The following is a 27,929-nucleotide window of genomic DNA, read 5'->3' on the forward strand; positions in this document are numbered from 1 at the left end:
ATGTGACTTCTCGACTTTCCTTCAGGACACCTACCATGGCAGGGGGCTTGTTTTCCATTGACAGGGATTATTTTGAAGAAATTGGTACCTATGATGCAGGGATGGATATTTGGGGTGGAGAGAACCTGGAGATGTCTTTTAGGGTGAGTAAATGGTTTATCTTACTACTAATATTTGTGTCAAAATGATAATCTCAATCTTAAATACACATGTAGACTTTGTCAACAAAATAACTTGGTTATATAAAAAAATGCAATAATTAAAAATAGATTTTTCTGGCTACTCATTAACTATCTGTTTAGCACATAGTGCATAATTTTAGCTGAACTTTAAGAAGGATGATTTGCAAAGTACAATAAAAGCAAAATATGTCATAAGCAATTGCTTGCTAAAGAAAATCCTAGTGATAAGAAAATCTGTTACTAACGTCTTGTATGAGCAAGGCTGTAATGTGCTGCACAGCTTTCCTTAACAGTCTATGGGCTGGAATCTCCGCTATTTTTAAAAAATTCGCTTATGGGGTCTGGGCGTCGCTGGCAAGGCCAGCATTTATTGCCCATCCATAGTTGCCCTTGAGAAGGTGGTGGTGAGCCGCCTTCTTGAACTGCTGCAGTCTGAGGTGAAGGTGCTCCCACAGTGCTGTTGGGTAGGGAGTTCCAGGATTTTGACCCAGCGACAATGAAGGATTGGCAATATACTTCTAAGTTAGGATGATGTGTGACTTGGAGGGAAACTTGGAGGTGGTGCTGTTCCCATGCGCCTGCTGCCCATGTTCTTCTAGGTGGTAGAAGTCGCGGGTTTGGGAGCTGCTGCCGAAGAGGCCTTGGCGAGTTGCTGCAGTGCATCTTGTAGGTACTACACACTGCAGCCACGGTATGCCGGTGGTGGAGGGAGTGAATGTTTAAGGTGGTGGATGGGGTGCCAATCAAATGGGCAGCTTTGTCCTGGATGGTGTCGAGCTTCTTGAGTGTTGTTGGAGCTGCACTCATCCAGGCAAGTGGAGAGTATTCCATCACGCCCCTTGTGCCTTGTAGATGGTGGAAAGGCTTTGGGGAGTCAGGAGGTGAGACACTCACTGCAGAATACCTAGCCTCTGACCTGCTCTTATTGCCACAGTATTTATGTGGCTGGTCCAGTTAAGTTTCTGGTCAATGGTGACCCCCCAGGATGTTAACGGTGGGGGATTCGGCGATGGTAATGCCGTTGAATGTCAAAGGGAGGTTGTTAGACTCTCGCTTGTTAGAGATAGACATTGCCTAGCACTTCTGTGGCGCGAATGTTACCTGCCACTTATCAGCCCAAGCCTGAACGTCATCCAAGTCTTGTTTTTTTTTATTCATTGATGGGATGTGGGCGTCGCTGGCTGGCTAGGTCTGCATTTAGTGCCCATCCCTAGTTGCCCTTGAGAAGATGGTGGTGAGCCGCCTTCTTGAACCGCTGCAGTCCATATGGTGTAGGTACACCCACAATGCTGTTAGGAAGGGAGTTCCAGGATTTTGGCCCAGCAACAGTGAAGGAACGGCGATACAGGTCCAAGTCAGGATGGTGTGTGGCTTGGAGGGGAACTTGTAGGTGGTGATGTTCCCATGCGTCTGCTGCCCTTGTCCTTCTAAGTGGTAGAGGTCGCGGGTTTGGAAGGTGCTGTTGAAGGAGCTTTGGCGAGTTGCTGCAGTGCATCTTGTAGATGGTACACACTGCAGCCACAGTGCGCCGGTGGTGGAGGGAGTGAATGTTGAAGGTGGATGGAGTGCCAATCAAGCGGGCTGCTTTATCCTGAATGGTGTCGAGCTTCTTGAGTGTTGTTGGAGCTGCACTCATCCAGGCAAGTGGAGAGTATTCCATCACACTCCTGACTTGTGCCTTGTAGATGGTGGAAAGGCTTTGGGGAGTCAGGAGGTGAGACACACTCGCCGCAGAATTCCCAGCCTCTGGCCTGCTCTTGTAGCCACAGTATTTATATGGCTGGTCCAGTTCAGTTTCTGATCAGTGGTAACCCCCAGGATGTTGATAGTGGGGGATTCAGCGATGGTAATGCCATTGAATGTCAAGGGGAGATGGTTGGAGTCTCGCTTGTTGGAGATGGTCATTGCCTGGCACTTGTGTGGTGCGAATGTTACTTGCCACTTGTCAGCCCAAGTCTGAATGTTGTCCAGGTCTTGCTGCATATGGACACGGACTGCGTCAGTATCTGACGAGTCTTGAATGGTGCTGAACAGTGTGCAATCATCAGCGAACATCCCCACTTCTGACCTGGCAGGTTATTGTTGCATGCGGGCATGGACTGCTTCATTATCTGAGGAGTTGTGGATGGCGCTGAACATGTGCAGTCATCAGCGAACATCCCCATTTCATGACCTTATGTTGGAGGGAAGGTCATTGATGAAGCAGGTGAAGATGGTTGGGCCTAGGATACTGCCCTGAGGATTTCCTGCAGTGATGTCCTGGGGCTATGATGATTGACCTTCAACCACCACAACCATCATCCTTTGTGCTAGGTATGACTCCAGCCAGTGAACCATTTTCCCCCTGATTCCCATTGACTTCAGTTTCACTGGGGCTCCTTGATGCCACACTCGGTCAAATGCCGCCTTGATGTCAAGGGCAGTCACTCTCACCTCACCTCTGGAATTCAGCTCCTTTGTCCATGTTTGGACCAGGGCTGTAATGAGGTTAGGAGCCGAGTGGTCTTGGCGGAACCCAAACTGGGCATCAGTGAGCAGGTTATTGGTGAGTAAGTGCCGCTTGATAGCACTGTCGATGACACCTTCCATCACTTTGCTGATGATTGAGAGTAGACTGATGGGGTGGTAATTGGCTGGATTGGATTTGTCCTGCTTTTTGTGGACAGGACATTCCTGGGCAGTTTTCCACATTGTCAGATAGATGCCAGTGTTGTAGCTGTACTGGAACAGCTTGGCTAGAGGTGCAGCTAGTTCTGGAGCACAATTGCTGGGATGTTGTCGGGGCCCATAGCCTTTGCTGTATCCAGTGTGCTCAGCCGTTTCTTGATATCACGTGGAGTGAATCGAATTGGCTGAAGGCTGGCTTCTGTGATGGTGGGGACCTCGGGTGTAGGCCGATATGGATCATCCACTCAGCACTTCTGGCTGAAGATGGTTGCAAACGCTTCAGCCTTGTCTTTTGCACTCACATGCTGGGCTCCACCATCATTGAGGATGGGGATATTCATGGAGCCTCCTCCTCCCGTTAGTTGTTTAATGGTCCACCACGATTCACGACTGGATGTTGTAGGACTGCAGAGCTTTGATCTGATCTGTTGATTGTGGGATCGCTTAGCCCTGTCTATAGCATGCTGCTTCTGCTTTTTAGCATGCATGTAGTCCTGTGTTGCAGCTTCCCCAGGTTGGCACCTAATTTTTAGGTATGCCTGGTGCTGCTCCTGGCATGCTCGTCTACACTCCTTATTGAACCAGGGTTCATCAGAAACAGAGTAAAATGGGCTGGTAATGCCTACCGCCTCAAAACTGCCAGTCTAAAATGGCACTAGAATTATCTTCCCAAAAATTGGCATTCCCTTTTAAGACCTGCCAGGAGCCTGCCCTGCTACATTTAAATAGGGTCAAGTGGACGCGGCTACCTTTTCTGACACATTTTCCCTAATTTCTGCACCACGTTATTGCCGCCACTATACAAGTGGTGGTATGTGCACCAGTAAGGTACTGGTCTGATACTGCATTTAGGAGGCCATTTTGTTTGAAGCAACTGAAGGTTGGTGTGCAAATTAGATTCAGAAAGAATGAAAGAGTGGCAAAGAAGCAGAAGAGAAATATTTTTATCCATCAATAAAGCTATGGGCGATATATTATACATTGTGTATTACATAGTATAATCCTCCTGTCAATATAAATATCAACAAACTTGCATTTATGTATTGACTTTAACATTGTAAGCATCCCAGGGTGCTTCATATAAAGGAGATTGGAAGCTGGAAAATGTGTTGAAAACAGAGCAGTTCTGTCTTGTTTTAGTCTGGTAATACAATTTCTGTTGTGAGTATATGTATGAATATATAATATTAATTAGGAGGGACATCAAGTAGTGCAGATGGGAGCAGGAAGTAGCAAAGGGACACAGACAAATTAATTGAGTGGGCAAAATGAAAGCAAATGGAATTCAATGTGGGCAAGTGTGAGGTCATCCACTTTGGACAAGAAAGAGCAATCAAAATATTTTCTAAATGGTGAGAAACTGAAGAGGAGCAAAGAGATTTGGACGTCCAAGTACATAAAAAAAAGCTAGCAGATAGGTACAAAAAGCAATCAAAAAGGCCAATGGAATGTTGGCCTTTGCCTTAAGGAGGCCGGACTACAAAGAGGATGAAGTTATGCTTCAGTTGAATAGAGCCTTGGTCAGACCCCATTTGGAGTACTGAATTCAGTTTTGGGCACCACACTTCAGGAATTAAGGGGGCGATTTTCCCAGTGGAGGCGGGTTTCGGTTTGGGTGGGTTCCAAACCTGCCTCCACTGAGAGATGGGAAAAATTTACGATTTTCCCCTAATTGGCCAGTTGATTTCAGAGGTGTGGATTTCCCTGGGCCAATTACTGTTTTGGGACTGAAACTCGCCTCTACTGACGTCACTTATCCCGCTTCATTTAAGGGCTGCTTGCTGCCTTGGCTCATTCCACTGGTTTTACTGTTATCACCTTGAAGAATGGCCAGTTCCAAGGCAAGGGCCTCCCCAAGGTTCTCGGATGAGGCACTGGATATGCTGGTTGAGGGGACAAGAGCTAGCAGGGAGGTGCTCTTCCCCTCATCTGGGAGGCAGAGGCCTCCCAAAGAAACCAAGGCTGTGTGGGTCCAGCTGGCGAGGGATATAACCTCCAGATCTGTGTGCAGATTGGGTGATTGTTTTTGTTTATTGATGAATTGCCATCCCTGTGGGAATGTATTAAAATTAGGTGATGGCAAACTGTTGGCGTGATGGCATCTGTTATTTCGATTTAGGCAGCTCCACATTGTGGGCTCCGCGACACTTGCATGGTCAGGTTGGTGGTCAGAGTGGAAGGAGGCCAGAGAGTCATGTCCATTGTCTATCATGTGATAAGAAGGAGCCAAGCACATGTGCCTCAAGGAGCAACCTATGCAAATCTGGCCAGGATGAGTGCATTCCCTGCACGATGTGCTTCCATGCGCTGGCGCCTTCTGCCCTGTGCAGCATCAGGTGGGTGAGCAGGAGGTTGGGGCTCCTGCTGCTGCTGTTGCTGCTGAGCTGCCTGGTTCTGCTGCTGCCGTGGCTGCTCCTCATCCGAATCTGAGGTCCATGGTGAAAGGAAATAAATGGTTCCCATGCTGCTGGCAGATACCTCTGTTGGGGAAGCGGGGAGAGGGTCTTCCAAGGAGGTCCCACAGTTGAGAGATAGAAGCTGCAGCACCTCCGACTCCGGCAGGCCTGCTAAAAGTGCTGAAAGACCTTTGGAACAAAAGTTCTGCCACCTGTAACTGCTCCCTGATGAAAGCTCTGTTTTAATGGTGGAGCTGCAGCTGTGAGGAGGCCACCCACTTGTCAACCCGCCAGGATTAGCTGGAGTGGTTTAGGAGGGTCGTGCAACATGCTGAAAATGTGGTAAAATAACAAGGGCCTGTCAAAATAGGATTATAGAGGCCTTTAACTACTATTTAAGGGTCTTAACTACTTCTCCCGACTGATGGAGGCAGGATCAAATCGCACCCATCAAACCCGCCTCCGGCAAAATTGCGCGAAGGCGGGTTGGAGGCGGGTTCCGAACCTGCCCTCAGTTTTTGCCATTTTGCCAACTGTCCCACCTCCTCAGGGCTGGGAAAATCGCCCCCAAAGTTTTGGCCTTCGAGGGGGTTTAGCGCAGATTCACCAGAATGATACCAGGGTTTAGAGGGTTAAATTATGAGAACAGGTAGCATAAACATGGCTTGTATTCCCTTGAGTATAGAAGATTGAGGGGTGATCTGATCGAGATGTTTAAAATGCTAAAAGGATTTGATAGGGTAGATATGGAGAAACTATTTTCTCTGGTGAGGGAATCAAGAACAAGGGGACATTATCTTAAAATTAGGGCTAGATCAATCAGGAGTGAAATCAGGCAGCATTTTTTCACACAAAGTTTAGTAGAAATCTGGAACTCTCTTCTCCCAAAAAGCGGGATGTGAGGACAATTGGAGCTTTCAAGACTGAGATAGATAGATTTCTGTTAGGTAAGGGTATCAAGGGATATGGAGCAAAGGCAGGTAAGTGGAGTTGAGGTGCAGATCAGCAATGATCTAATTCAATGACGGAGCAGGCTCAAGGGGCTGAGTTGCTTACTTCTGTTCTTATGTTCCTAGACAAAACAGCTTGTGCCATCAATGTACATATGGAAACTGATTCTATGCTTGCAGATAATTTCTGGGAAAAGGATGTGTTAATGAGGAAAAGCAGGGGGTGAATGATGGAGCCTTGTGGTTGGGGTTAAGGTTACTCTACAAAAATGGAAGGAGAAGCTGTTTCTGGAGATATACTGGCTACATTGGGACAGGTTGGAGTGGAGCCAAGTGAGGGCTATTTCCTGGAAGTGGGACACAGAGGAGAGATGATAGAGTGGCCGGCTGCCAAATGTTGCTGAAAGTTAAAGAAAACAAGTGGATAATGTACCAAAGTTGCAGTCACAGAGGATGTCACTGGTGATTTTGACTAGAGCAATGTTGGACAGGGTGGAAGCTGGATTTCAACAAGGCTTTTTGGGAAGGGGATAAATTACACATTGAAGATTATTGGAAAGGAATAGGTCAGATATGGGATGGTAGATAGGATGAAGTGATTCAGGGTAATGTTTGAGAGAAAAAAGAAAGACTTGCATTTATATTGCACCTTTCACAACCTCAGGCCGCTCCAAAGCACTTTACAGCCAATTAATTAATTACAAAGTGTAGTCACTGTTGTAATGTAGGAAACATGGCAGCTAATTTGCACACAGCAATGTGATAATAACCAGATAATCTCTTTTAGTGCTATTGGTTGAGGGATAAATGTTGGCCAGGATACCGGGGAGAACTCTCCTGCCCTTTTTCGAAAAAGTGCCATGGTGTAGGAATGTGGGTTCCTAACTAAAAGACTGAGTTCTACTCAGGCGATCAAACAAAACAAACTTTAATGAAACAAACAGGCTTTAACAAGAAACTGCAGGATAACATCGAATGTAGGTCTGCTCTCTCTGGAGGCTCCACGAGGACTGCCCCTGCAGTCCCGTGGCTGACGTCATGACGTCATCACATTTTCCCGCCAGTGGGAGGTTGAGCTGGCGCGGCGAGTGTGGTCGAGCTGGCAGGCGGCTGTGGTTGATCTGCGGGCAGTCGGCCACGTTTCGGCGGTTGAGCGACGGCGACTGGGCGGTCCAGGTCCAGGTGAGCCGGCTTCAACTGGTCCACCGAAATGTGATCCGGCTTTCCTCCGATGTCGACCGAAAAGGATTTGTCTCCTGATTCGATGAAGCGGAAAGGACCAGTATAAGGGGGCTTGAGCGGATCCCGGTGAGCGTCGTGGCGGATAAATACGTACTCGGCGTTCTTCAGCTCCGCTGGCATGTGGGAGCTCTGTAGGCCGTGATTTGATGTAGGCACCGGAGCGAAGCATCTGGACGCTTCCTGGTGGCTGACGGGTTGCTGGGAGGATGACCATGGCTCTGTGGGAGAAGGGAGGATATCCCCTGGGACTCGGAGCGGCTGGCCATAAACGAGTTCGGCCGAGGACGATTGCAGGTCTTCTTTGGGTGCCATACGAAGACCCAAAAGGACCCATGGGAGTCTGTCCACCCATCCCGCACCTTGAAGACTGGCCCGTAGGGCGGCTTTAAGCGACCTGTGGAATCGCTCGCAAAGGCCGTTCGCCTGTGGATGATAGGCGATGGTGCGATGAAGTTTGGTGCTGAGTCAAGGAGCTACAGCATTCCAGAGCTCCGAGGAAAATTATGGCCCACGATCGGAAGAGAAGTCCCCCGGTACCCCGAAACGAGCAACCCAACAGGAGATGAAAGCTCTAGCGACGTCTGCCGAAGTGGTGGAAACCAAAGGAATTGCCTCTGGCCACCTAGTGGTGCGGTCGAGCATGGTGAGGAGATGCGTATAACCATGAGAAGGCGGAAGTGGCCCCACAAGGTCAACATGCACGTGGTCGAAACGACGCTCCGGAACAGCCAACGTAGCCACTGGAGCTTTTACATGACGCTGGACCTTGGCCTTCTGGCAGACCACGCAGGTGTTGGCCCAGTCGCGGACATCGAGGTGCATAGCCTTCCAGACGAACTTCGCCGACATTAGCCGTTGTGAAGCCTTCATACCAGGGTGCGACAACCCGTGTATGGCGTCAAACACCTTCCGGCACCATGCGACTGGCATGATAGGTCGGGGAATGCCAATGGAGACGTCGCAAAGGAGCGTGGTGCCTGCGGCCTAGAAACTGACGTCGGTCGCTTGGAAACTAGAGGGGACGGTTCTGTATGATTGGACCTCTGGGTCCGAGGCCTGATCCGCAGCCATGAGGGCGTAGTCAATCCCCAGGTGAACCGCATGGACCGTCGCGCGGGAGAGGCAATCCGCCACCAGGTTGTCTTTACCAGACACATGTTGAATGTCCGTGGTAAATTCAGAAATAAACGTCAGGTGACGTTGACGAGCGGACCACGGTTCGGCGGTCTTGATCATGGCGAACGTCAGAGGCTTGTGGTCGACAAAAGCCGTGAAGGGACGTCCTTCTAATAAGAACCGGAAATGGCGAATGGCCAGAAAAAGGGCCAGCAACTCTCGATCAAAGGTGCTGTATTTTCTTTCATTTTTCCGTAGTTGACGGCTGAAAAACGCCAGCGGTTGCCACGTGCCATTCACCCGCTGCTCCTGCACTGCGCCGATGGCGTAGTCTGACGCATCTGTGGTAAGGGCGATGGTGGCACCTGGAAGTGGGTGCGCCTGCATGGTTGCGTTGGCCAAAGCACTCTTGGTGTTGACGAACACCTGGTCCATCTCGGCCGTCCAGCTGATTAGATCCTTACCGGACTTGCCCTTGAGGGCCCCGTACAAAGGCTGCATTAGCTGAGCCGCCTTAGGGACGAATCGGTGATAGAAATTGACCATCCCCAGGAACTCTTGCAGGGCCTTGATAGTTGGTGGGCACGGGAAAGAGGTAACAGCTTCCACCTTTGTCAGTAAGGGGACGGCGCCGTCTGACATTATGCGGTGTCCCAAGAAATCGATCCGCTGCAGGCAGAACTGGCACTTGGCCGGGTTGATGATAAAACCATGCTGGCTGAGGCGTGTAAAGAGGGTACGCAAATGGCAGATGTGCTCTTCCTTGCTAGCGCTGGCGATGAGAATGTCGTCAAGGTAGACGAAGATGAAGTTTAGGTCTCGGAGCACGGAATCCATTAAGCGCTGGAAAGCCTGTGCCGCATTCTTCAAGCCAAACGGCATCCGCAGGAACTCAAAAAGGCCGAAATGGGTGATGACTGAAGTTTTCGGGACATCTTGCGGGTGCACGGGAACCTGGTGATACCCCCGGACGAGGTCGACTTTAGAAAAGATAGAATTTCCTGCCAAATGGGCCGAGAAATCCTGAATATGCGGGATCGGGTACCGATCAGGAGTAGTGGCGTCGTTCAGGCGTCGGTAGTCACCGCATGGCCGCCAGCCGGTGCCCGGTTTAGGAACAATGTGGAGAGACGAAGACCAGGGACTATTCGACCGGTGAATAATCCCCAGCCGCTCCATCGTGTCGAACTCCGCTTTCGCAGCCGCGAGCTTACCGGGTTCGAGCCTTCTAGCCCGTGCATAAACCGGGGAGCCAGTAGTGGTGATATGATGTTCAACACCATGCTTCGTGGCCGAGGAGGAGAAAGTGGGCCTTGTCAGTTCTGGGAACTCTCCGAGGAGCCGAGTGAAGTCATCCGGAGAAGGGAACGCGCAGGCGATAGAGCGTGCCACGGTGGTACCGTGGTGGCACGGAATCGAGTGGAAGGTGGCCACGTTGATCAACCGGCGGTGCCGGACATCGACGAGGAGGCCGTTGCCACACAGAAAATCCGCCCCTAGGATGGCCTGCGAGACTGTGGCTGTGACGAATTCCCAATGGAAGCGCTGACCGCCGAAACAGACTTGGACCTGCTGCTTTCGGAAAGTTCGAAAAACCGTGGTTCCCAGCTTGCATATCGAGATTCGATGCAGGTAGGATGCTACACTGCGCCCTGGTGTCACAAAGGAAACGTCGACCTGATAGGGAATCGGTGATGTAAAGAAGTTTCCCCGTAGACCCAATGGCCATCGCAGCCGCGGAGCGCCCGTTAGACCCGGTCCTCCTTCGCCAGGAACGCTGCAGGAGCTTTGTTGTTTTTTTTTTTGGCGAAAAACTGCAGGGAGAGCAGCAGTGTTGTGCTTTTGCGCCAAAACAGGCGTGGTAGGAGCACCAGCCCACTGCAAGAGGAGCTGGAGCCGCGTCTGTGGGGGATGGGCGCCTCATGGCCGCGCAGCACTGCTGGGTTACTGTGAAAATCTTATCTGCTTTGGCGGCAAGCTCGGCGCAGTCTGTAATTTCGGATCTGGCGAGGGCAGCCTGCACCTGCTCCGGCAATTGGCAGAGGAATAGCTCCCGGAAGAGGAAGCATTCCGGTTTGGCACCTAAGAGCGTGAGCATTTGGCTTATGAGCTCGGACGGTTTGGAGTCCCCGAGGCCGGGCATAGCAAGGAGCCGGCGAGCGTGTTCTGACTTCGAGAGCCCGAAGACCTGTAGCAACCGCGCCTTTAACATATCATACTTGCTGTCAGTAGGAGGACTACCGAGGAGGCTGACGATCCGCGAGGCAGTGGCGCTATCGAGGGCGGAGACCACGTAGTAATAACGGGTCTGATCCACGACGATGTTCCGGATGGCGAACTGGGCTTCAGCCTGGATAAACCACGCGGCTGGTTGTTGCTCCCAGAACTGTGGCAGTTTCAGAGTCATGGCGTTCGTGTCCATGCTGAAGATCTTCCGCGAAAACCGTTCACGAAAGTCGGGGTCACCAATGTAGGAACATGAGTTCCTAACTAAAAGACTGAGTTCTACTCAGGCAATCAAACAAAACGAACTTTAATGAAACAAACAAGCTTTAACAAGAAACTGCAGGATAACATCGAATGTAGGTCTGCTCTCTCTCGAGGCTCCATGAGGACTGCCCCTGCAGTCCCGTGGTTGACGTCATGACGTTTTCCCGCCAGTGGGGGATCACGTGATGAACGGCGTGACGTCATCACGTTTTGGCCGCGCTGTTAAAGTAACCGCACTCTGTACAGTTAAACAAGCATAAATAAAGATACAAACTCAGACTGTAGCTAACATGTTGTTAAAGGAATTATATACAAACGATCTGAGTCCTTTGGTGGCTCCGCCACAATGGGATCTTTTCGGTCAACCTGAGAGGGCAGATCGGACCTCGGTTTAATGTCTCTTCCGAAAGACGGCACCTCTGACAGTGTAGAACTCCCTCACTACTGTAATAAAAACAGAAAATGCTGGAAATACTCAGCAGGTCAGGCAGCATCTGTGGAGAGAGAAACAGAGTTAACGTTTCAGGTCGCTGACCCTTCTCTCTGTTTCTCTCTCCACAGATGCTGCCTGACCTGCTGAGTATTTCCAGCATTTTCTGTTTTTATTTCAGATTTCCAGCATCTGCAGTATTTTGCTTTTGTTCCCTCACTACTGTGTCAGTCTGGATTATGTTCTCAAGTCTCTGGAGTGGGACTTAAACCCACAACCTTCTGACTCAGAGGTGAGAGTGCTACTGCTGAGCCACGGCTGACACCTAAGGAGGGGTGATGGCAGTTTTGTGTGCGAGGTGAGTGCCGGAGGAAGCACGAAGACAAGGAAGGATAACATGCCACAGTGTAGTTGCAGAAAATATTATGGCAGTACAAATGAAAATTCTGTTTCGGCATAATAGCACCTGTGCAGAGGGAGTCAGCTATGATGTCAGTCCCCACTTCCATTTTACCTTTCTGAAAGATATTAAAATAGTTACCAGAGCACCCATTTAACATGAAGTTCAAGTATAGAACGGAACAATAAGCAGTAAAAATGTTTCTGGTCAGTTACTGAGATCAACAGTTTTGAAAATCAATGTTTCTGAGTTTTGGAAGCTCAATGGAGACATCGTGATTACACAGTAATTTCCACAATTTAAAATTTTGGATACAGATTTTGGCATTCTGAACTTAGCACAGAGAGTATCCGACTTTTCTTTGTCAGATCAATTTGAAAAGGAAAAGCATGGAATCTTTTACGTCAACCTGAGAGGGCAGACAGGGCTTCGGCTTAATTTCTCATCCAAAAGACAGCAAATAATTAATAACCTATCCAGAGACACCATTCAATGGAACTCAGCCTCCATCTGTCAGTACCATGCTTGTGCAACTTGCAAATCTCTCCCATTGGGATTTCACAGGAACCGTACTGAATCAGAAGCTGAAGCTCATTTGCTGATCTACCACTATTTTTACAAAAGAAATTACCAACTTGTGGTGCATGATTTTTATTTGTACGGCATTAAATCCTGGTGGTATATCATCTCAAAAATTGTACCTTTAATGTTTGATCCTGCCCCAAGCCAATTCTGTTTTTTTATTATTGTATAAAATCAGTAAAAATTAATCAGAAAAGGAAGCAGAAAAATCAAGGAGGTTGGTGTACAATTATTTGGTGTTAGGGTCATTAAAGTTGAAATATAATAGTTAATGAGTAATGCGACTTTAATCAGTAGCCCATCTGTCTTCCTTCTCGAAATGTATCTTGAAGGACAATATTGAATCTGTTCTGTCACATTGAGCACACATTGGAGGCTCCGGAGCTAGCGGTTATCTCCCTGAATTGAATTGGTTTCTCCGAGGCAGGATTATTTTTCTGACAGCTTCTTCAACAATATGGAACTGTTACCTGCTGTGTTTGCTTGAAGAAACACTGAAGTTCACGAAGCAAGAAATAGCCATGCATGACATTACAATGACACCCAAGGCTACCCAGCAGATACTACAAATAGTTTCCATGCAAACTGTAGTTTACCTTAAATATACGAAAAGCAAAGCATATTTGACATTTAGTGGAAACCCATAAGTAAATGAGGTACAGTGAAGTATGTCTCAAGGTTCAAATCTCCATCTGTTTGTCCATCTGGTATGTGAGTGACTACTTGTGATCTGTGGCATTTTACAACCTCATAAACAATGTTTAATATTAAGATCAATGTTCAAAAATTGTGGAACAAAAGGAACTTTAAAATATATTTATTTTTTGAAACCATTATATTATCCCACAATAACAGCTTCTGAACGGTTACCATGTTTTGTGCTGATTTTAATCACTTCCTACAGAGGATGTTCTGAAGAGGGAATATTTCTTGTTTTTTTGCCATTACCACTGTCAGTAGTGCAAACACTAATGTTGTTATATTTGCTCTAAGGAGCTGAAGCTGCAATGTTTAATCTGTGCAAGTGAGATGTCAACTCAGAAGATCTTTGACTGTGCTAATGTTCATTTTCTTTTTCCCTTGGTTAAAAGCAGGAATTTAGACGCAATGCTCAAATCAGCACATATACAAACTTAATTTTTTCAACTGATTTTCTGCCAGCTTCTCTTGAAAACGTTGACTGTTGGTGGGATACAGTTTCAGATGTGCCAGGTGCCCTCTGATATCTTGCCAAATTAACTATTCTTCATGTGTGAACCGAGATAATGAGAGTCGGTGGGCTATTCAACCACAGAGGGCATTGCAAATAAACCAAAACTCATCATCTTTTGATATCCATACTTTCCAACAATAATTACTGAATGGCAGTGAGGAGTACAGACCCTGGCTGATTTCTTTTAACCCTTTTCAGGACAATTGTAGCATCTCAATTGCTGCCTCAGCAAAGATCAGCTTGCTCAACACAGACTGGCAACTGAACCTGGAATCAGTTGGCTTTATGACTTAGTACTACATAGGGCATTGTATCCATTAGACCATCGGGAGGGTTGTCCCTTTTTTTAAAACAGATTCTGTGGAAAGAGAATTATTTTGCTGGACTCTTATTTTGCAAAAAACTTTTTTATATATATATAAATTTAACATTTTAGCTTGTAAGGGTGGACTGTGCAGTAGTCTTCACCCTGTTTTATTTTTATCAATGCTTGACCCAGAATTGGAGAGTAAACTCGTTGCCCAAATTCTAAAATAGCTGAATCATCGGCAGCTGGCTGCCTGTCGGGTGGGAAAGCCTGCAGCACATGGCCACAGTCGATCTGAGAGCAGGTAGGTCTAGTGGGGGGATGGGAGAGGTTGGGTGGGGGGATCAGATTGCAGGATGGTGGTCGGGGGGAGCAGATGGTGGTGGGGGACTATGCAGTGGTCTTCACCTTGTTTTATTTTATCAATGCTTGACCCAGAGTTGGAGAGTAAACTTGTCGCCCAAATTCTAAAATCACAATGGGGGGGGGGGAGGATCCGATCATGGAGGTGGGGACAGACAGATCACGGGGGGATGGGTACCGAGGTAAGCTTGTTGGGCCTGGAGGATACACTCCTGCTCCTCCTGGCCCACAAGCAGTGCAATAAAGGCACTTACCTGATGGATCCAGCCCTTTTCGTCTCCTTTTACCTGCCCGGTTTCCGAAGGCTAGTGGAACTCGGCTGACTGTGGTTAAAAATGGAATCACTGTTAAAATGAAGGCATGCAGCCTCATTAAAAGGTTTCAATGACTGACACGCCTCCTGTGAGTGGATTGATCGCATGCCCCTCGTCCCGCCTCTGTTAAAACTGGAAGTAGGTGGGTTGGGTTCCTGATTCAGATTTTTAGCTTTTTAACCTCCCACCCGAACCAAACCCACCTGTTTTTAGGGGTTAAAATTAGCCCCAATGGGTTTGTTTACTCCAGTGCCTGAACCTAAAACTAGAGCATGCTGGTGCTAACAACACTTGCAGCACATGGCCAGGCTCACCTCTTTGAAATATATTTATTTTAAAATTTTTGATTACAACATCACAGAGGGGGAGTGTGCTTTGGTTCAATGGAACTTTAGCTCCTTCAATAAAGCCTCTATTTAGACATAAGGGGCTATCCCTTTTAGTTACTATTAGAAACTTGCCAGTTAAATAATTATAATTTGTAGTTTTAGCAGATTCCTCATCCCAATGTATACAGTGATTCTTTTAATCCTGGAAGGAGCTAATCCTTTTTTATGGAGACCGGAGTGAATTCTTGTGCTCGATAACACAAGGAATGTTTGTCCTGAGGAATTAAACATTTTCCCATTTTAGACAGTCAGTATCAGCGACAAGCATTCCAAGGCAGTGTGGCACAGCCAGTTGAAGAGTGCAGCTCCCTTTATTCTGCACCAACAGTGTGAGTTCAATCTTTTATCTGCATGGAGTGCCTGAAACCGGCATTTCCGGTGTCCCCACCTGTAGGGACTGGAATATACGGCCCAATATCACAGAATCACAGAAACCCCACAGTGCAGATAGAGGCCATTTCGGCCCATCGAGCCTGCACCGACACATATCCCACCCTATCCCCGTAACCCCACGTATTTAATCCCCCTAACACTAAGGGTCAATTTATCATAGCCAATCAACCTAACCCGCACATCTTTGGACTGTGGGAGGAAACCGGAGCACCCGGAGGAAACCCACGCAAACACGGGGAGAATGTGCAAACTCCACACAGACAGTCACCCGAGGCCGGATTCGAACCCGGGTCCCTGGCGCTGTGAGGCAACAGTGCTAACCACTATGCCACCGTGCTGCCCAATATATCCTTAAGTTGAAAATCTAGATGTTAGCATTGTTAATTGACGAGCTTGATCATCTTCCTGCCTATGAAGTGGAAGGTTTCAGATACAAATTACATATATTACAGATGCTCTATGCAGTGTTAAGGGAGCTTTGCATCTTTCTTCAAATTAGATGTCAAACTAAGATTCCATCTCCATGCTCTGCTGGATGATGGGTATTCCCAAGGTAATAATTGAATAAAATTAAACAAAAGTAGAGGGGACTGTAATATCATGGACTATACTCCATCCAGAAAATGTTCTCAGTACACTGCTTTATTACCTCTGGCTACCTCATTGTTACCTCTGGTGTCCCCCAAGGATCTATACTTGGCCCCCTCCTATTTCTCATCTACATGGTGCCCCTTGGCCACATCATCTGAAAACACAGTGTCAGTTTCCACATGTATGCCTAGACACCCAGCTAAACCTCCCCACCACTTCTCTTGACCCCTCCACTGCCTCTCAATTGTCTGACATCCAGTACTGGATGAGCAGAAATTTCCTCCAACTAAATATTGGGAAGACCAAAGCCATTTGGCTGAATTTTCCAGGGTGGTAGTGGGCATACTCGATGGTGGGTCGGGTGGGAAAGTTTTTATTTTTGACCGGGTCATCTCGCTCCCATGTGCCTTTCCCTCAGGCGCGTCTGTCATCGTGGAGCCGAACTGACCTGCAGCGGTGGGGGACTGTGGTGATTATTCCTTGATTAGTAAAAGTATTGTGATTGGTTGTTTGTTAACTGCCTTGGGATATGTGTTGTAATCTCATTGGTAGTTGATGATCACATGATGTGTTGTGGCTACCTTAAATTCAGTCCTTTTCTAGCTTTAGTTGGGACTGGATGTGGAAAGATATGCTGCTGATTTTAAAGTTAATAAAGCCTAGCTTTGGAAGGCCAATCTATTCTTTATTTCAATTTATTAACTTTATGTTAGAATGGAGCGAGATCTTCAACCAGAACGATTCAAGGCTGACCCCAATTCTGCTGGAGTGGATGATAAATGGAAACATTGGTATTGTACATTTAAAAGCTTTTTGGGCGTGTTGGATCAAGAGGCTCTAAATAAGCTGAATATGCTGATCAACTACATTGACCCGGATGTATATAAATATATTTTGCACTGTAAAACTTATGAAGAGGCTATTTCTACATTGGAAAAGATTTTTGTTAAACCAAAGAATGAGGTATTTGCACGTCATCTTCGATCTGCCCGTAGGCAGCAGGTGGGAGAATCTTTGGATACTTATTTACAAGCACTTCGGTGCCTTAGTGTTGACTGTAATTATAAGGCCGTGACGGCTGAAGAATATAAGGATGAATCGGTACGGGATGCTTTTATTAATGGATTACTGTCGAGGTCAATTCGTCAGCGGTTGTTAGAAAATAAGACTCTGGATCTTAAAAGTGCTTTTGAGCAAGCTTCTACATTGGATGTGGCTCAGAGAAGTTCGGATTCTTATGCTCTTTTTAATCGGCCTGCGACTATGGTTTCGGCAGTTTCGGATGAAAAGGAATTATGTGGACTTAATGGGAGTGGTTTACTAGATTTTGAAACAGTTTCTAATTCGGCGGCTGTTGCCTCTAGGATTCAGAAGTGTTATTTTTGTGGGAATATCCGGCACCCTCGTCTGAAGTGTCCTGCTCGGGAGGCTGTGTGTAGTAAATGCGGCAAGAGAGGTCATTATGCACGCGTGTGCAAATCATCAGGTTCAATTACCTTCTCTTCTCCTGGTGTGGGAGGGCCCTCCTCCACTACCTCTTCTGTGACTATTCAGCCTTTAGATAGGGCGTTTATTGCATCAATTTCTGCTGCTTTTGCTCATGGCCTAAACAAAGCTATAGTTACGGCTCAAGTTAATGGGTTGGAAGTGAAGGCCCTTATAGATACGGGCAGTACTGAGAGTTTTATAAGTCTTCAGTTTGCGAAGGAGAAGCATTTGAAAATTTCGCCTGTTACGTATCAGGTGTGTATGGCTCAGACGACCCTTACTTCACAAATAGCTGGATGTCGCTTTGTGAAAATGATTCTTCTAGGTAATACGTATACTGATATACGCCTATCTGTTTTGCCTAATCTCTGTGCGGATATTTTGATTGGACATGATGTGCTTCAGTTACACGAGTCTCTTAGTCTTTCATTTGGAGGGACTAAGCCACCTTTATCTATTTGTGGATTAACCTCTTTATCTATTCCTCCATTATCACTTTTTTCCAATTTGATGTCGGATTGTAAGCCAACTGCTACCAAGTCAAGAAGATATAGTAGTCAGGATAGAGAATTTATTAATTCTGAAGTCCGACGTCTCTTATTGGAAGGAATCATTGAACCTAGTTGTTCGCCTTGGCGAGCACAGGTAGTTGTCACGACTAACGAGAGACACAAGAAACGAATGGTGATAGACTATTCCCAAACTATTAATAGGTATACTCAATTAGATGCGTACCCTTTGCCTAAGATTGATGAGCTTATCAATAAAGTATCTCAGTATAAAGTTTTTAGCACTATTGATTTAAAGAGTGCTTATCATCAGATTCCTATTGTTAAGAAGGATCAACCATATACGGCCTTTGAGGCTGGTGGAAAGCTGTATCAGTTTTGCCGAATACCATTTGGTGTTACTAATGGTGTTGCTTGTTTTCAACGGGCAATGGATGCTTTTATAAGTGATAACTCCCTCTCTGACACCTTTTCATACTTAGATGACATCACAGTGTGTGGCAAATCAAGGGTGGAGCATGATTCTAATTTAAAAAGATTCCTTCAAGCTGCGGAAAAAGTTGGTTTAACTTTTAATAAAGAGAAATGTATCTTTTCGACTACTGAGGTAAATCTATTGGGGTATATTATTTCGGGAAATAAGATTAAACCAGATCCAGAACGTCTGCGACCATTGATTGATTTACCTTGTCCTACTAATTCTAAGGCTTTGCAACGAGTTGTTGGACTGTTTTCTTATTATTCTAATTGGATTGCAAATTTTTCACGGAAGATCCGGCCTCTTATTCGGGTTACGACATATCCTCTATCATGGGAGGCCAGGACATGTTTTGAGAATTTTAAAAAGGATATTTTAGGAGCAGTTGTGCATTCCATTGATGAGCAGGTTCCCTTTGTGATCGAGACGGATGCTTCGGATTTTGCAATTGGGGCTACCTTGAACCAAAATGGAAGACCTGTGGCCTTTTTCTCATGTACTTTGAACAATAGTGAAAAAAGACATTCCTCAATAGAGAAAGAGGCATACGCAATAGTAGAAGCATTGCGTAAATGGAGACATTATTTATCGGGGCGACATTTCACGTTGGTAACTGATCAAAAATCTGTGTCCTTTATGTTTGATGTTAAACATTTTGGAAAGATTAAAAATGATAAAATAATGAGATGGAGGATTGAGTTGGCATGTTACCATTTTGACATGGTTTATCGTCCGGGGAAGGATAATGTTGCTGCTGATGCACTGTCGAGGGCTTATTGTTCTGTGATTCACGGAGATACGCTTATTAATCTTCACAATGCCTTATGTCATCCTGGGGTTATGAGGATGATACATTTTGTACGCAGTAAGAACTTGCCTTTTTCAGTCGAAGACGTCAAGCGGATGACTTCATCATGTTCTATCTGTGCTCGGTGTAAACCGAATTTCTTTAAGCCTCAACGAGCTCATCTTATAAAGGCTACTTCTCCTTTTGAACGTTTGAGCGTCGATTTTAAGGGACCTCTTCCTTCAACTACTCAAAACCGATATATATTTACTGTTGTGGGTGAGTTTTCAAGGTTCCCTTTTGCTTTTCCTTGTGCAGATGTATCAGCTGCTACAGTTATTAAATGTCTGACTCAACTTTTTGTCATCTTTGGGATGCCTGCGTATATCCATTCGGATCAGGGAAGTTCTTTTATGTCTTCCCAGTTGAAGGAATACCTTCAGAGTCGGGGAATTTCTACTAGTAGAACTACCCCGTATAATCCCCAGGGTAATGGACAGTGCGAACGATACAATGGGGTGATCTGGAAGGCAGTTATGTTGGCTTTGACATCCCGGAACCTTAAGAATACACAGTGGGAAATGGTGCTGCCTGATGCCCTGCATTCCATTAGATCATTGCTTTCAACGGCTACTAATGTGACCCCCCATGAAAGGCTCTTTAACTATCCGCGGAGATCTACTACGGGATATTCGGTACCTTCATGGCTTACTATGCAGGGACCTGTGCTGCTTCGACGCCATGTTAGATTGTCAAAATATGACCCCTTGGTAGAGGAGGTGGAGCTGTTGGAGGCAAATTCCCAATATGCTCATATTCGATTCCAAGATGGGAAAGAAAGTACTGTTTCAATTAAAGACTTGGCTCCTTGTGGGGGCCAGCCCTCTTCTGAGGATATTAACAATGGTCATGATTCGGATAATGTGGATGTTGTTACAGATACTACGAATATTTCCAATCCGATTGCAGATAATCATACTTCTATTAGTCAGCCTTTGATAGATGTTTATGACCGTCCCAGTTTATCTTCTGATGGGATTTCTAATCCGGAAACCGTTGAGAATCGGGATATGGATAGCCTTCCTGTTGAAGATACTTATGTGCCTTCTGGCGTGGGAGGGCAAGGAATTTCACCAAGGTTAAGAAGGTCGACACGAACAAGATATCCGGTCGACCGATTGAAAATGGACTTTTAAATTGATAGTAATGTTTTAAAATTGTTGAAATATTATAGTATATTGTTTTAGTTGAGAGATATTTAATACTTATGCGTAATGTTATTATTTGTTGTTGTTCACTTAGTATTGTGTCATGTAAATAGCTTTATTCTCATGCATAGTTTAGTTGTAAATAATTAATTGTAAGTTGTAAAAGTTATTAGGTTGGAGTATATTTTAAAAGGAGGGGTGAATGTGGTGATTATTCCTTGATTAGTAAAAGTATTGTGATTGGTTGTTTGTTAACTGCCTTGGGATATGTGTTGTAATCTCATTGGTAGTTGATGATCACATGATGTGTTGTGGCTACCTTAAATTCAGTCCTTTTCTAGCTTTAGTTGGGACTGGATGTGGAAAGATATGCTGCTGATTTTAAAGTTAATAAAGCCTAGCTTTGGAAGGCCAATCTATTCTTTATTTCAGGGACCCAATTGAAATCATTAAGAGATAGTTTACAGGCACTTAAGAGCCTTCTCCCCCCTACTTTTTAAATTTCCCAGCCACGGGATTCACGCAGCTCGGGTCCCACGTCTGTCAACCTGAGGCGTGAGTTCCAAGGCCATTGTTCCAGCTGATTACTTGACAGCATGGAAAACAAACCAAAATAAAAACATGTTGATTACATCAGCTAACAAATTGATAGAGATTCTGTTCTATTTGAAAAGGTACTGGTAAATGTTAATTCAGAAATTCCTGAAGGGATGCAAGTTCTACCCTGGATGGTGAGGGAAATACATTTTTCACTGGCCGTTCTTGGCTGTTGCCTTCCAACTCAACAGTAATTGCAGTGAATTGATATGCACCATTTAAATAAATTTTTGTGTTGTTTCTAGTCAGGTTTTTCCTCACAGTACACTGTGATTGTCCAGTTACACATTAACTCAAGTCATCAACTGTAACATTTTCAGTCTCATCACTCATTCCACTGGTACAATTTGCTTTCAGTCCCTGAATATGACTAATTTAATTTTTCAGTCTGAGACTTTAGGGTGAATTTCTGCGGAGGTTCTCTCACTTGTCCATCGTTAACTTCAACGGAAGAGCTGCATAAATCCCAGAAACGCATTGTAAGCACCATTTACACTGTTTGTCAGGGATTCCGCAGCTCTTCCACTGAACTTGTATAAGATTGTAAATCCACCCCTTTACAATGACATTTAAAATCTGCTTAATTTATGTATTACCTATACACACACATCTTTTATTTGTACCAGTTACTGATACAAAAGTCTATAGATTTGTGACTAAGCACCAATAACTTCCCAATTAATGTACTTTTTAAATTATGTTCTTGATTGTATTTGTAGATGGCGTCATATTACTTAATATTATTTAAATATTTCTTTGTCACTCATATATAACTTATATTATTGTACAGTAAAGATTCAACACCCACTATGTGTTAGATTAAACTTAAAATTTAATGTGGCCATGGTTCCTTTAAGGATCCCAGCTTAAAACGCGTCGCGAATGATGTCATCAGACCTGCCCCATTTCATTGGGCGGGCTTAGTAGGTCCCTTTAAGGTAAGTTCATTTTCTACAGTGGGATGGAGCCAGCAGCGGGGTCGCGACCTGAAATGGACACTGGCTGCACCGGATCCGCCAAAGTAAGGAAAATTCCGACCATTGTCTTTGGTCCCCACCACAAACTCTGATCCCTAGCCACCGACTCCATCCCTGTCTCTAGCAGCTGTCTGAATCTTATCCAGACTGTTCACAACCTTAGTGTCATATTTGACGCCGAAATGAACTTCCAACCACATATCCACACCATAACTAAAACCGCCTATTTCCACCCCCGGAACATTGCCTGACTGCACCCCTGCCTCAGTTCATCTGCTGCTGAAACCCTCATCCATGCCTTTGTTACCTCTAGATTTGACTATTCCAACGCATTCCTGGTGGCCTCCCATGTTCTACCCTACGTAAACTTGAGGTCATCCAAAACTCTGCTGCCCACGTCCTAACTTGCATCAAGTCCTGTTCACCCATTACCCCTGTTCTCACTGACCTACATTGGCTCCCGGTTAAGCAATACCTCGATTTTAAAATTCTCATCCTTGTTTTCAAATCCCTCCATGGCCTCGCCCCTCCCTATCTCTGTAATGTTCTCCAGCCCCACAACCCCCCGAGATACCTTTGCTCCTCTAATTCTGCCCTCTTGAGCATCCCTGATTATAATCGCTCAACCATTGGTGGCCGTGCCTTCAGCTGCCAAGGCCCCAAGCTCTGGAATTCCCTCCCTAAACCTCTCCGCCTCGCTACCTCTCTTTCCTCCTTTAAGATGCTCCTTGAAACCTACTTCTTTGACCAAGCTTTTGGTCATCTGCCCTAATTTATCCTCATGTGACTCAGTGTCAAATTTTGTTTGATAACGCTCCTGTGAAGTGCTTTGGGACGTTTACTATGTTAAAGGTGCTATGGCCCCGATTTTCCTGGAGCTGTCAGGCGGGGTTTCAGGCGTGCGGGGGTTGAAAATCGCAGAAATAGGGGGCCGCGACCCCCCCGCCCGATTCCCCGCCCCGTCCGACTTTCGCCCCGGTGTTTCAGCGCGACCCGAATCAGTCCCGCCCGCAGCAGGCGGGACTGGTCGTCGGGTGCCTAATCAGCAATAATTGGCATCTGTAATCCAATTTTAAGGGGCCCTTGCAATTTTCAGCCTTTCCCCATGTAAACCATGCCTGGTGGGAACACTGCTGATGAAACCTGGCGTGAACAATGTCGGCTTGCTTACTTTCAGCTGCAGGTCAATCGACTGAAGAGATTTAATCAGACAGCATTTGTAGGCTGCAGGACCTTGTTGCTCCAGGCTTGGGGCAACTTGTTCAAGGCTTAGGCACAGCTGTGGAAGGTTGGAGCCTCACACTCTTCTCCAGTGTGAGCTTCTGGGAAGCCCCTGTCAACACCCTCAGTCAGCGCTTCCTCAACGGAGGCATCTGCCAGAAGCATGGGAGGCCTTTTGTTCCTTCCCTTCTTGGCATTAGAGGATCTCCAACAGCAGAGGAGGCTGGAGCAGATCCAGCAACAACACCAGCAACAGCAGCACCAGCAGGAGCGACATGCTGCGGCTCAGCCACCTGAGGCAGCACAGGCCAGAAGGGGCCAGCGCATGGAAGGCCGTCGGCGCAGGAGATACCCCCCAAACAGGGTCTACAGACACAGGGTGAGCTACCTCAACATGACTGAGCAGCAGTGCCAAAGGCGGTTCCGACTTTCGCGAGAGGTAGTGACTGACATCTGCGCAATGCTACAGCAAGACCTGGAGCCCAGAGCACCAGGTCGACACTCCTTACCAGTGGCCATCAAAGTCACCACCGCACTCAACTCTTATGCCTCAGGCTCCTTCCAGGGATCAGCAGCAGACATCAGCGGCATCTCCCAGGCAGCCACACACACTTGCATCAAACAGGTCATCTTTGCCCTTGCGCACAATCACGTCCATTTCACCTGGGATCGCGCAAGTGTGAGGGCGTGAGTGCTTGGATTAGCTCAGCTGGCAGACTTTCCAAGGGTGCAGGGCGTCACTGACTGCACACATGTTGCCCTTAGGGCACCCCATCGCAATCCAGGAGTATTTGTGAACCGCAAGGGCTTCCACTCCCTTAGCGTTCAGCTGGTGTGTGACCACAAGAAGGTGATTTCGCATGTTTGTGCCAAGTACCCTGGCAGCTCCATGACTCCCTCATACTGCGCCAGTCTACTGTGCCTCCGTTATTCAGTCCGCCAAATGAACTTCAGGGATGGCTACTTGGAGACAAGGGATATCCCCTGCGGTCTTGGCTAATGACGCCGTTGAGAAGACCAGCCAACGAAGCTGAGGAGCACGACAACTCCAGCCACATTTCCACCAGATGCATTATCGAGCAAGCCATCGGATTGCTAACGATGCGCTTCAGATGCCTCGATAGATCAGGTGGAGCCCTGCAGTACTCAGCAGCCAGGGTCTCCAAAATCGTTGTGGTTTGCTGTGTGTGTCACAACATGGCACAGCGTCATGGCTTGCCGATTCCGCAGGACCAAGAGGCTCCTCACAGAGCCGCCTCGGATGAGGATGATGCTGAGGAGGAGGAGGAGGACGGAAACGAGCATCCTGCAGAGGGCCGTCAACCAGCAGCACCAGTGCGCAAGAACATTGCTGGGCGGAATGCAAGGAACGCACTCATCCTGGCCAGATTTGCGTAGCCTGGTACATCAAACACTGTAGCCTCGCTGCTTCTTAACTGACCATGGACAATGGCCCATCCCTGCACATTTCTACCTATTTGACCAGCTTGCTGACATCTGTAAGTAATCCTAAGGCCTCAATGTGAAATCCCCATTCGCCAAATGACAGACGCCACAACAGCAGCAGTTGCCACCAGATTTTTTATGTACAGGAAACTGATGGCATTAAAACTATATACAAGACTCTTCACTCAAGTGACTACCTTTGTGATTAGTGGTGCTTTATTTTTCCCTTACGCATGCTCCTACGTAGTGGTACCCCTGTGGCTTCAGCAGATGTGGAGGCCCCTTGCTCACTTTCCTGCTGCTCCTGTCTCGACACCTTTGGTGGGCGTCCTCTGGGGTGGCGAGCCTGTGAGGTACAAAAGGCTCCAAGAGACCAGGTAGGGCTCAGAGCGTCAGCGGGCAAAATCTCGGCGGGAATCGCGGAGCGGCGGGAGTACAAAAGGCTCCAAGAGACCAGGTAGGCCTCAGAGCATCAGCAGGCGAAATCTCGGCGGGAATCGCGGAGCGGCGGCAGTACAAAAGGCTCCAAGAGACCAGGTAGGCCTCAGAGCGTCAGCGGGCGAAATCTCGGCGGGAATCGCGGAGCGGCGGCAGTACAAAAGGCTCCAAGAGACCAGGTAGGCCTCGGAGCGTACCAATCTCCAATCTCAGAGGGAAAGAAGTAAAAAGTAATCGAAGTGTGACGTCACCAGAAAGCAGGTAAGTGATTGGTTGGTAAGTATTTCTCTCTTTATAAACTTTAACTCTGTGGTTTATAGTTTCTAAAGTCTCTGTGGTGTAGCGGGGACTGTTTATAAACTAGGGCCCTTAAATATACTATTTAATGGTAGTGTAATTGGTGGGATTGATCAGATTTAATTTAATTGCAATTAATTAAAGGGTAATTCATGGCAGGAGAGCTCGGCCCCATGGTATGCTCCTCCTGCGCTATGTGGGAACTCGGACATTTCCTGTGTCCCTGACAACTATGTGTGCAGGAAGTGTGTCCAGGTGCAGCTACTGGCAGACCGCATTGCGGCGCTGGAGCTGCGATTGGATTCATACTGGACCATTTGCAAGGCTGAGGAGGTCATGAATAGCACGTTTGATCAGTTGGTCAGACCGCAGGCAAAGGTTGGACAGGCAGAAAGGGAATGGGTGACCAACAGACAGAGTACCAAGCACAGGCAGGTAGTGCAGGGGTCCCCTGTGGACATCCCCCTCTCAAACAGATACACCACTTTGAGTACTGTTGGGGGGGGATGGCTTACCAAAGGAAGGCAGCAGCAGCCAACTTCCTGGCACCAGGGGTGGCTCTGCTGCACAGGACAGGAGGAAAAAGAGTGGGAGAGCTATAGTAATAGGGGATTCTATTGTAAGGGGAACGGATAGGCGTTTCTGCGGCCGCAAACGAGACTCCAGGATGGCGTGTTGCCTCCCTGGTGCAAAGGTCAAGGATGTCTCAGAGCGGCTGCAGAACATCTTGGAAGGGGAGGGTGAACAGCCAGTTGTCATGGTACATATAGGTACCAACGATATAGGTAAAAAGTGGGAGGAGGTCCTAAAAGCGGAATATAGGGAGTTAGGAGGTAAATTAAAAAATAGGACCTCAAAGGTAGTAATCTCAGGATTGCTACCAGTGACACGTGCTAGTCAGAGTACAAATAGAAGGATATTTCAGATGAATACGTGGCTAGAGGAATGGTGCAAGGAGGAGGGATTCAAATTCCTGGGACATTGGAACCGGTTCTGGGGGAGGTGGGATCAGTTCAAACCGGATGGTTTGCACCTGTGCAGGGCCGGGACCGATGTCCTAGGGGGAGTGTTTGCTAGTGCTCTGGGGGAGGGTTTAAACTAAAATGGCAGGGGTTTGGGAAGCTGAGCAAGGGGACAGAGGAAAGGGAAACAAGGATAAAAGCAAAAGATAGGAAGGAGAAAAACAAAAGTGGCAGTCAGAGAAATCAACGGTTTAAATCAAACATGGCCACAGTAAATAATAATTCTAATAGGCGTAAGAGCGTTAAAAAAATAAGCCTGAAGGCTTTGTGTCTTAATGCGAGGAGCATTCGTAATAAGGTGGATGAATTAGCTGCGCAAATAGAGGTAAGAGAATATGATTTGATTGTGATTACGGAAACATGGCTCCAGGGTGGCCAAGGCTGGGAACTCAACATCCAGGGGTATTCAATATTCAGGAAAGATAGGCAAAAAGGAAAGGGAGGTGGGGTAGCATTGCTGGTTAAAGAAGGGATTAACACAATTGTAAGGAAGGATATTAGCTCTGATGATGTGGAATCTGTATGGGTAGAACTGAGAAATACCAAGGGGCAGAAAACGTTAGTGGGAGTGGTATATAGACCTCCAAACAGTAATGCGGAGGTTGGGGACGGCATTAAAAGGGAAATTAGAGAAGCGTGCAATAAGGGCACAGCAGTCATCATGGGTGACTTTAATCTACATATAGATTGGGCTAACCAAATTAGTAACAATACTGTGGAGGAGGAATTCCTGGAGTGTTTAATGGATGGTTTCCTGGACCAATATGTCGAGGAACCAACCAGAGATCAGGCCATATTCGACTGGGTATTATGTAACGAGAAAGGATTAATTAGCAATCTTGATGTACGAGGCCCCTTGGGTCGGAGCAATCATAATATGACCGAATTCTTCATTAAGATGGAGAATGAAGTAGTCGACTCAGAGACTAGGGTCCTAAATTTTAAAAAAAAGGAAACTACGATGATCTGAGGCGCGAGTTGGGTAGGATTGATTGGGGAATGTCACTCAAAGGGCTGACGGTGGATAGGCAATGGCAAACATTCAAAGACCGCATGGATGAACTACAGAAATTGTTCAGCCCAGTTTGGCATAAAAATAAAACGAAAAAGATGACTCAACCGTGGCTAACAAGGGAAATTAGGGATAGCATAAGATCCAAGGAGAGGACATATAAATTGGCCAGAAAAAGCAGTAAACCTGAGGATGGGAGAACATAAGAAGTAGGAGTCGGAGCAGGAGTAGGCCATACGGCCCCTCGGGCCTGCCCCGCCATTCAATAGCATCATGGCTGATCCGAACCTAGACTCACGTCCACTTCCCTGCCCGCTCCCCGTAACCCCTAATTCCCTTATCAGCTAGGAAACTGTCTATCTCCGTTTTAAATTTATTTAATGTCGCAGCTTCCACAGCTCTCTGAGGTAGCAAATTCCATGGA

The 27,929-nt window shown here is 46.7% G+C and overlaps 1 protein-coding gene across 3 annotated transcripts in view; it reads left to right on the forward strand.

Moving 5' to 3' along the window:
• galnt13 (polypeptide N-acetylgalactosaminyltransferase 13) overlaps window positions 1-27,929 on the forward strand; it is a 685,563-nt gene that overhangs the window by 461,034 nt on the left and 196,600 nt on the right. For all 3 annotated transcript variants that reach the window (XM_085986310.1, XM_085986311.1, XM_085986312.1), the window contains exon 7: window positions 26-143. In XM_085986310.1, the coding sequence (XP_085842436.1) occupies window positions 26-143 (118 nt within the window). The remainder of the gene's footprint in view (window positions 1-25; window positions 144-27,929) is intronic.

Source organism: Somniosus microcephalus, chromosome 4, assembly GCF_052327205.1.
Source record: "Somniosus microcephalus isolate GS21.2 chromosome 4, FLI_Smic_1.0, whole genome shotgun sequence".
NCBI lineage: Eukaryota > Metazoa > Chordata > Chondrichthyes > Squaliformes > Somniosidae > Somniosus > Somniosus microcephalus.